At 43.2% G+C, this 11,053-nt stretch overlaps 1 protein-coding gene across 4 annotated transcripts in view; it reads right to left on the reverse strand.

The window, feature by feature from the left end:
* Positions 1-9,256, reverse strand: part of Sptssb (serine palmitoyltransferase small subunit B) — a 34,811-nt gene extending 25,555 nt beyond the window's left edge. For 2 of the 4 annotated variants that reach the window (XM_031376027.1, XM_031376025.1), the window contains exon 1: positions 7,745-8,245. Coding sequence is in view for 1 of the 4 variants with exons in the window: in XM_031376024.1 (XP_031231884.1) it covers positions 7,745-7,881; positions 8,853-8,978 (263 nt within the window). In the remaining 3 variants the exon portion in view is untranslated. Of the gene's footprint in view, positions 1-7,343; positions 7,375-7,744; positions 8,246-8,852 lie in introns of those variants that run through there. The other 2 variants (XM_031376026.1, XM_031376024.1) reach the window with 2 other exon arrangements.
* Between the last annotated feature and the right edge of the window lie 1,797 nt (positions 9,257-11,053).

Consider the following 11,053-nt stretch of genomic DNA (forward strand, 5'->3'; position numbering starts at 1 on the left):
GTGCACACACACACACACACACACACACATGCAGGAGCACGTGCACACACACACATACACGCACACATGCAGGAGCACGTGCACACACACACACACACAGACACACAGGCACACATGCAGCAGTCCAGAAAGGAAGAGATTTGAATAATGCCTTCCATTGTCTTGTCTTTTCCTTCATGATTATCATACAGTAGCTGTTTAATTAAACCATGTCAAATAAATGAATGAGCATTCTAATGTTCCAGTATAATAGATCTTCTTTTAAAAACCTCGTTTTTTAGGTCTACTCTTACAGTTCTTACATATTTCTCAGTTGAGATTAAAATAAATGCTCCTTTGACTTACAAAATCCCATCCTTGCTCCTTTTAAACTAGACCTAAAAAAAACCCCTCCATTCCAGGAATGTTGCTGCACCTCGTATATATTATTAGAACAAGGTGTCCTTGGGTACCTTTGAAATAAGGTACTGTGTAGAAATTCTAGAATGGTGGAGTGATGGCCATCCCCTCTTCCCCCCCACAGCTGACCTGTGGGATTCTGTGTTCTGCTCATCCTCTGTAGTCCTGGAAGAGGCACTCTTCCACTTCCTTCCTAGGATGTCTCTCAATGTTTCCTTCCCCTCAAACTCTCTTTGGCTTTTCAAAACATGCTATCTTTGAGAACCAGATCTGCATTATGTATAGACAACCCCTCAGAACACTACACAAAGAGACACAGAGGGTGGAAAAGGAAATTACAGCCCAGGCTGATGATTTCCTTGAGTGAGGATTTTTGTTTTAAGACACTGTTTGGGGGAAGAAAAGTCAGCTTTCTTTAAGGGCGTGGCTCCAGGTAGGTAGACTACACTCTAGTGGATGCCCCTGTCTCCATGAGTATATGGTCAGCACAAACTAGACGCAGTGGATCATAAGGAAAAGGGGTGAGGGTGGACCTGGGAGGAGCTAAGAGGAAGAGTGGGGAATTGAATATGATTAAAATACATTGCATGTGTGCATGGAATTTTCACAAAATTAACAAAATATTATTTTTTAAAACACTGCTTTATTAATAGTTCAGATGTAATTCTTCAAGCAGGTGTTGGAGATTTCTTCTTTGTACATACTTGGTATGTATTGGGGATAATTTTTCCTTTAGGAAACAATGGGATATTTTGGTTAAAATAATATTAATGATGATGCTTATGAGGGAGGCAAGTATAAAGAGGGAACAAACCCCAGCATGGGAAACAGGAACTTATCTGGAGTTAGAAATTCTGGTAGTTTCTTCTGGATTCATAGAGCCAGGGTTGTGCATGCTTTCTGTAGTACAGAATTACACAATCTTACTTTCCAGCTTGAGTCCACAGTTTAAAACTGTACCTCATTCCCCCTTTACCCCAAGAGCTCTTTTCTCTTTATCTATTTATATTGACCTATTCTTTTTGCTATTAATATCTGAGATGTCCACTAGAATATAAGCACTTTAAAGGCAAGATGTTTGTCTGTATGTTTATTACTTATCCAAGACCCAAGTGTGTCCTGGTACAGTACAGCTGTGTAGTAAATATCTGAATTGATATCTGCATTATCAATCCTGAATAAAAGTGACATTAAAAATAATGATTAAGCCAGACATGGTGGTGCATATCTATAACCTTAGCATTGGTAGGAATATCATGAGTTCAAGGCCAGCCTAAGCTATATAGACATGTGTGTTGCCTCAAGAACCCTTCCCCCAAGAGATGAAGAAAAAGAGAAGATATGACCAACTTATCCTATATGTGTTTAATGTATGGACAAATGATTGGACCTTAAACTCATTCTTTATCAAAGCTGGGGAGATCAATCAGTTTATAAAAAAGCACCCCTGAGAACCAGAGTTAGATTCCAAGAATCCAAGGGAGAAAGGGCATGATAGTATGTGCTTGTAATCACAGTGCTGGGAGCTCAGGGGCAGGTAGATTTCCTCGTGTTCACTGGCCAGCCAGCCAAGCCTATTTGGCAAGTTCCAAGTAAGTGTAATATGCTGCCTCTAGAAGAAAGATAAAAGATGAACTATCCTTGAGGAATAGCATCCAAGATTGTCTGCTGACACTCTGTGTGTACACAGACACCCATAAACACCGGCCAGATATACATGAATACACAGACACACAATACAGACATAAACACACACACACAATTTTTTTCAATGGAAGTCTTCTAATTAGATAAAATTTGACAGTAATCATTGCAGTTAAAGACTGGGTAGAAGGGAGGGGACTGGCTGCAGAGGGGGTGGGGATAGGAACAAGAAAGATCAGGTTGGGGGAGAATAGAGGGAGAGAGTACTGGGAGAGACAACCGGAATGGGGCCGGTGGCATCTCTGGGACAAGCTAGAAACCTAGGACAATGAAACTACCAGGTATCTATGAGGGTGACCCTAGCTAAGATTCCTAGCAATGGAGGATATGGAGTCTGAACTGGTCATTTCTTGTAACCAGGCAAGACTTCTAGTGGAGAGACTGGGATACAACCCAGACACAAAACCTTTGACCCACATTTTATTCTGCCTACAAAATGTACAGGGGTAAAGAGGAAGCAGAAATGTCTGTCAATCCATTGAGGGAATGGCCAACCAATGACTAGCCCAGTTTGAGGCCTATGCCATGAGAGGGAGCCCACCGCTGACACTATTAATGATATTCTGTTAAACTTGCAGACAGGAGCATAGTGTAACTGTCATCAGAGGGTCTTCACCCAGAAATTGATGGAAACTGATGCAGAGACCCATATCTAAACATTAGGGGGAGCTTCGGGGAATCCTAGGAAAGATGGAGAAGAAGGATTGAAGGAGCCAGACTGACCAAGGATACCACAAGAAAACCAACAGAATCAACTAACCTGGGTCATAGGTGCTCAGAGACTGATTTGTCAGCAGAGAGCATGCATGGGACTGACCTAGGCCTTCTGAACCTATGTAACAGTTGTGTTGCTTGGTTTTCATGTGGGACTCCTAACAGAGGGAGTAGGGGTTGTCTCTGACTCTGTTGCTTGCCTTTGGGACCGTTTTTTGGGTTGCCTTAGTAGGAGAGCTTGTGCCTAGTCTTACTTGCAGTTTGATATGTAAAGGCTGGTTGGTATCCATGGGAGGTCTCCCCTTTTCTGAAGAGAAAGGGAGGATGGGTGGATGGGGGAGGAGAGAGGAGGAGCTGGGAGGAGAAGAGGGAAGGGAAGCTACGATTGGGATGTAAAGTAAAAAAATATTTTTAATAATAATAATAATAATAATAATAATAATATTCCAGGTGGAATCTGTTTCTATCAGCTTGACACACTCTTAAAAAACATGCACATGGAAGGTCAAGCCTGTGTAGCTAAATAGGAGACTCGCTGAGTCTCCCTGAAGCAGGAAGACTAATCCACACACTTTAGAGTACCATTTGGCTCAGTGTACTCATAACTGTCCTGCCAACTCGTTCTGCTGCTTCATGCCTCACAAGATTACCAGGCACTCTGACTACACACTTGTTCTTGACAAAACATTGCCATTCCATCCCATGGTTCTTAGTATAGGCTCAGGAAGCTGTGGGAACTCAAAACACAGGAGACAAATAGAGGAATGAATTAATTATTTAGGAGCCTGTGCATTGGGGATTGGCATAATTACAGTCGCTGCTTTCCAGCAAGGACGTATCAGTGTGCTGTGGACTTCAGTGGCCACTTCCCCAGGTTTTCCACCCTTCTTGCCTTCAGAGCTGACCTAGGGTAAGTGGAAGTGTTTTTAAAAGAAGCAGAAATTCAGGCTTTGCTGAGATTCAGGTACCTTCCTCTCTAAGCCAGTGTAGGGCATAGCAAATTTATCAATTAATCTCAAGAACTGATAAAGACTAGATTTACCTAAAAACAAGAATAACTGACCTCAACAGCTCCTGGGTGGATGCTGTATTGCACGTAAATTCCCCTATGATAAGGAGTTGATGGCATCTGATTGATTTCTGAATAGAGGAAAAGCTTGGGCAGGTATGGAAAATGATGTACACCATACAGCTGCGCAACTCCTGTGCCATCCTTAATGGTTCCGCATATTTCCACACGGCCTTTGGGCAAAAATAGCTTCATAGTGATTTAGTGGCGCATGGGATTTTTACAAATTCCAAAGTTTTAAATTCATTAGTTCCTTCAACTATATATATAAAATTTTTTTTCTGGTTCTGGGGCAAATGCTCTAAGATTAAGCCCCTCCTCTAGTCCTTTATATCTTTTTAAAAAGTTTTTTGTTTTATTTTATTTTATTTTATTTTGTTTTTTAGGCTTGCCCTTTGTGTTTTAAGACAAGAGTCTTGCTAAAAATTTTCTGCCTAATTTCAGAACGTGCAATTCTCTTTCATCAGCTTCCCACATGCTGGGGTAATGGGTAAGTCACTACACCTGCCTACATTGGATGGGTGTTTAATGGTATGCCTTAGCAATGTCATTTGTGTATTATACAATTAACCTAGTTTAAGTATAGGGTTTAATATTTTGCAGTAGTGCGACATCCATAGCTGCAAGCCCTTCCCATGGCCTAAGATTTGCCATCTCCCAAAGACACTGTACCCTTTAGCAGTCACTTCCCATCTCTTCCCACCTTATCTCCCACATCAGCCCTCAGCAACAACTGATCTGATTTCTGTCTCTACAGATTTGCTGGTTTGAGATGTGTTATGTAAAGGGAACCACACAACGTGTGCTGTTCTTCACTTAATATAATCTTTTCAATGCCCATCCGTGCTGAAGTGTGTTCCGTAACATCTGCTGCTCAGTTCTGTATTATTTTACTCACTCACCTCTCAATACTAGGATGGTTCCTGGGATTGCTTGTTTGGTTTTGCTTGTTATGTATAGCACTGTGATGAAGATTTGGGTACTACTATTTTTGTGGACATAAACTTTCAGTTCTCCACAATATGTGTCTAAGAATGGAATTGTATTATTTGGGCAACTTTTTGAGGAATTACTAAATTATTTTCTACTACATCATTTTACATCCCCATCGGTAATACGTGACAGATCTAACACTTCTATTTCTTCCTCCTCCTCTTCTTCTTCCTCTCCTCCCCCTCTGCCTTTTCCTCCTCCTTCCCTTCCTTCCTACTCTCCTTATGATACTAAGAATCAAACCCAGATCCTTGGGTAAACTAGGCAAGCACTGACTATGCTGCAACTATTCCACATTATCTTCCAATCCCCAACTTCCTTATTTGAGCACGGATTAGGTAGAAATGTAAATATGGATCACTTTGTTTATAACTATTGTGGTTGTTATGAAGCAGTATTTCATTGCAATTTTGATTTTCATTTTCCTAATAAGTAAAGATAAGCACCTTTCTTATGTATATCTTCTTTGGAGAAATGTGTGTTTAAACCTTTGCTCACTTAAAAATGGGCTGTTTGTCTCTTTGGTAATGCGTTCTTCATATTTGGCCATGTGTGTGTTGCACATTGTCTGTAGGAAGAATGATTTCTCCATTGGTCCTCCCTGAACTAAAGCTTCCCTAACACAAAGCTGAGGAAGGTGGTGGTCTGCTTGTCTTTCAAATAGGCTGTTGCTATGGGCTGGATTCTAGGTTGAGAGGGAACTCTGCAAATTACCTAAGCACCATCCAGCCAGAGTGGATCACCACCATACCCAGCTCAGTGAGGCTGGGGAGATAAATTGCACTCAAATACCATGTGCCTTTGTTGCTCTTATAACAAAGTTGTTGTGTTACAGACTATTTTGTGTAAACACTTCTGCATTTGTGGCATTCCCTCAGAATAAAATCCAGAGAGAATTTTTCACTGGTTGTTGTTTTGAAAAAGGGTGTGTTTACAGACTTAATTCTAGAGGTTCAATTTTATTTGGATGATTTGCTCATGTGTGTGTGGTATCTATACACATGGCTGTGTGTGTATGCATGTGTGTGTATGTGTGTGTGTGATGTGGCCATACTTGTGCATGTGTGTGGAAGTCAGAAGTCAATGTTTGGTGTCTTCTGTGACTGTACATTTTACGTTTTGTGGCATGGTCTCTCTTACTGACCCAGGAGCTAGCCCATTTGGCTAGAATGGACATCAGGAGAAGACTCCGGATTCTCTGGTCTCTACCTCTCAATTCTGGGATTATAGACCCATTCTGCTGAGTCTTTTTAGGTAGGTGCTGGGAATTTGACTTGGGTCTTCAAACTTGCAAGTACTTTACTCTTTAAGCCACCTTTACAACCCCAACTTCTTTTTGGATAACTTGAAATGAAGATACACACATACACACACACACACACACACACACACACACACACACGAACACACATATATATATTTGGCTGCAAAACTTTTTTTTACTGTTTTTGTTAATTGGTCATGAATGTATAAAGGGTAGTTTTTATTTTAAAATTAGCAAAGCTATAAGCAATAGGAAGTTACTGGTTATAGGGAGAGACTGGTTAATTTCTACTTGACACACAGTAAAATTCTAAATGTCTGTGCATTTGCCTTAACTAGCCATTTTTAAATTAACTTAATTTAATTACATTTGAATTAATTATTTAGTTGTTTAGAAAGATTTGAAAAGTGAAGTTGTGTATCTCATACAAAAGTTTGTATGGGTCTAAACCAGTAGTTCTCAACCTTTGGGTCTCAACCTCTTTTTACAGGGGTCCCCTAAAACCATCTACACATCAGATATTTACATTATGATTCATAACAGGAGCAAAATTACAGTTATGAAGTAGCAGCAAAAATCACTAAGGTAATTTTATTACGGGTAACTGTATTAGAGGATTGCAGCATTAAGAAGATTGAAAAATACTGGTCTAAGTGATCCATGTACAAAGTATCACAACCATTAAAATCATGTAAATGGTGGTTACATTAAGAAGCACAGGAATAAAACAGATATGGAAACCAAGTGATGAACCTCTCCCCAGTTTTAGGCACACATCAGTTTAAAAGTTCTCTAGCAAACATGGCTGAGTATTTTTTAGTATCATTTGATTCAGAGTAACTACCACTGCCATGAAGTCTTTTACAAAAAAGCAAACATCCCAATTCCCCTGATGCCTTTATTTGGAGATTTGGGGTCTAAAGTTTAGATTTAGCAAATCTTCTAATTCTACGGGCTGGGCTGATGTGAAGACTGGCAACCAGTTGAATGTTTTCCCAATTGAAACAAGTCAGGACTAACACTTGTAACCCCTGCTCCCCATGGACACTATGATATCCGTTCCTCCAGGGACACACACTCTTCCATAGGCTGAGGATTTTGACTGCTGTGACAATCACATAAGCATCCTTGAGAAAACACTCCGTGCTTAATAACCAGGAGAAAAATGCTAAAACACATTCTTTGCTAGCTATACCTTACCTGCTGGCAGCTGACTCCTGTGTGCTCCTGCCTAAAGGAACCTAAAGAGCAGAGAAGTAAACGAATATTCCCACCCGAAGAAAGAAGCCAAACACATCTCAAGATATGTCCTTGGATATTAACAAATCGCACAAAGATGAATAATGAAAATAAGGTAAAAGATTTTTCTTCTAACTGGAAAAGTTCCAATAATAAAGTTTGGCTTCTGTTGAGTGAAGCATCTTAGTTTCCAACATAGTAAATGCTAAGAGGAACGGTTCAATTCTTAAAGTTGTAAAATAGTTAAAGAAGAAGCAGATAAATTGCATTAAAGCCAGTTCTGGTTTTCCCCCACGCAGACAGAAACTCTGTGCTATGAAAGCTCCTTATGTTTAGACGTAGGTATTTTGAAAGATGCTTACCTCCTGCCTTTGAGTGAGTTTAGATGCTCTGGCTTCTCCCCAGCTTCTGTTAGCTTGCCACTGTGCTGGGCGCAGCTGAGGCTCCCAGAGTTAGGTGTTCGGGCCCCGCCCTCTGCACTACTGCTAAAACTCCAGTTCTGCCAAACGGATTCCGGTGATTAATAATTGACAAAAGGAAAACACTCTTACGCAAACTTATGTCCAACCGCAGGGCTTGCAGCGACTTCTTCCAGAAGAGAATGCGGGCTGCACCACTCCCCTCCCCCTTCGCTTTAAGGTCCCAACTTCCTATGCGCTGATACCCTGTTCTGGGAGATTGGGCTGTTCTCCGAGTTTTGCAGCCCAGTGACTTCTACATTTTTAAAATTCGTTTTTCCCCCCTGTAGCCTGTTCGCACTTCTTCAGAGATGAGCCTCTCAAGAGGGGGCGCTTTCCCCGTTACTAGGGGAGCAGGGGCTCTGAGAGCTACGGAGGAGACCGAGGTGGCGCTGTCACCTCCGATTGCTGCAGTAAAACCCGGAGCCCAGGCAGAGATGGGAGGGGGGGATGGGTGTCGCCCTCCCCCTCGCTTCAGCGGGGGAGCTTCGACTCTACCAAAGGGGCACGTATCTTGGTGGTGGTGCAAATGATGATAGGGTGGGAATGGGGAAGAGAATGAGGGTGGAGTAGAGGGGGAGATGGAGGAGGCAGCGGCGGCGACCATAGCTAAACCGGAGGTGCAAAGGTGAATGCTGTAGGGCTTTAACCAATGCTCAGAGGATGCCTGTCAAGCATCCGTCCGTCGCAGACTTGGATGAGGGGAGACGGGGCCCGGCTTTACTGGGGGCAAGGCTGCAGTCTGAAACTCAGTGCCCTGCTGTAAAGTGAGCCCCGGGTTTGAGCTCAAGCATCTGTCAGCTCAAAGGCAAAGGAAGAAAACAAGCCACTTTGGCACTGGCACCTAGTTATGACGCCTTGGAACCTGTAAAACCAATCCCTCTCCCTCCCAGTACAGTCAGTCACCTTCCTCCAGGTAGCAGGGAGGTTAAGGTTGGAAAACTACCCCCACCCTTCCCTGATGGAAAGAGTAGGAGGACCGTGCCTAGAAAACTTGTGTGGGTTCACTCACAAGTGCAGGAAATTCATTTGCAGACGAGTGGCCGGAGGGCAAATTGGGAAAGGGGGCCGGTAGTCGGCGGGGTGCCGCAGAGACGCACGGAGCCGCTCTGGGGCTGGCGTGCCTTGCGCGCAGCATCTTCGCAGATCTCTGCAGCCAGACCTTGATCGATCTCTTTCGTCTTCATCCCGGGCAATGCTTGCATTTGACTCTGTGGTTGGGCGCTAAGGGCGCACAGGGTCTGGAGGCTCCTCATCCTGCATATTCGACCGAGAGATTTTTTTTTTTTTTCTGTCCAAGATCCAGGGGCGTCCGGGGACGGAAGCCTCTCGATTAATGAACATTTGGGCAGCATCTGCCATTCAGCTTCCACTCCAGGAGGGGGAGGCATCATAGACTCCACTGGGCCGATAGTGCTGAAGCGCGAATTTGAGCTACTGGCAGCTTTCTGCTCTTTCTCACAACACACTTTCAGCAGGATGCGAGCGCCAGCATTATGCAGAGGGAGCCTTACGCTATTGGACGGCGGTGTCTCCATGCAGGAAGCAGGGTGTCCCCCAAAGCTGAAGGTGGTTGGGGGCTGGGAATGAGCCAGTAGAACACATGCCCATGTTTGGTGCTTCTTACAGCTATCTTTCCTTTCAGCTCTTGTATTTAGTACTTTTATTTCTTAACCACTTTATGTTGGTCACATTTCTTATCTCTTGGCTTCTCCTGACACACGTTGCAGTGTTTGCCAGGCAGGCATGATCACGTACAGCTTTAGAGGGGGGAAATAGAAGCCCTGAGAAATGACTGAGGGATGACCAACGTTTTCTGGTTCTCCCACTAGACTGACACCACGTACCACATCACTGGTAATACATCTGTGGAAAAGGAGATCTAGTTCTTCCCGCCATGTGAAATGGGTACCTTTTGCAACTACTTTACATAGAGGTTGGAGGGCACTCACACGGTTGCCAGGAGTGTCCAGACCACTAAAGGTGATAGAAAAAAAAGGCACAGGGGCACACCTTCATGTTTATCTGAACACCTCCCAAGGAGAAAAAATATTGTGTTATACGAACCCAGCACTGAGTCAGAGGATAAAGGTCATCACAGTTTAAAAACAGAAATCATCAACGGTCTGCACAGGGCAGATCTGCGTGTCTGCTTCTCAGTATCCCAGTTTGCTGGTCTCCCTGGAGCTTTGCTGCAGCCAGGACAATAGACAGAAGCCTAGTAGTATGGCTGTCCCCTGAGAGACCCAGCTAACAGCTGACTGGGACAGATGCAGAGACTTACACATGCAACCATTGGACTGAAGTTGTGGACCTCTATGGTTGAATTAGGGGAAGGTTGGAAGAAGCTGAAGAGAAGGGCGACCCCCTAGGAAGAACAGCAGTCTCAACCAGGGCTCCTTGGAGGGGCCTAATCTTCAGAGACTTGAGGCCCCAGGGAGTGGGGAGGCCTGGTGGTGGTGGGGCATCCTCGGAGACCCGGGAGAAGAGAAGGAGGAATGTAATGAGGAACTGTGGGAGAGGGGACCTGGAGGGGAGGCAACGGCTGGGTTGTAAATTTTAAAAAAGCAGAAGTAGTTCAAATTATTTCACTCTTAGAGATACAATAAGGATAAAATTAACAAAATAAAAATTTCCTAATTAATATACTGTTGGACATCTAAAACTGTTTTAAATTTGGATTACACTGTCTGGAGTGGTGGTACATACCTGTGATTCCAGCATTTAGAGATAGAGGCAGGGCACTTAGGAGGTCAAGCTCACCTTCAGGTACACAGCAAGTTCAAGGTCAGCCTGGATTACAAGAGACACAGTCTCCCCGAAACCCAGTCAAACAAATAATGATCATAAGCTAAATCTAGATCAATTACAAATAAAAAAAATGACAGTCTTTTTAATATTATAATTTTAGTTGTACAAATCAAAATGGTACAGTATGATAACACTTGATGCATATGTGCAGTTTGTAAAGATCAAATCAGGACATTTCTGTCTCCATAACTTAAAATAAAGATCTCTTACTAATATGCAGTCATTGTAAATGTTTATGGGCTATAGTGTGTTAAGGAATAGTTAAGTCTTGGGACTGGAGATATGGTTCCGTCTGTGTAGCAATTGCTGTGCAAGCACACGGGGCGGGGGTGGGTGGATGCAGAGGGTCTGGGCTCACATCTCTACCCACGAGAGGAGTTGGACCTTGCAGTGCATCTGTAA

Source organism: Mastomys coucha, unplaced genomic scaffold (genome assembly GCF_008632895.1).
Source record: "Mastomys coucha isolate ucsf_1 unplaced genomic scaffold, UCSF_Mcou_1 pScaffold16, whole genome shotgun sequence".
Lineage (NCBI taxonomy): Eukaryota > Metazoa > Chordata > Mammalia > Rodentia > Muridae > Mastomys > Mastomys coucha.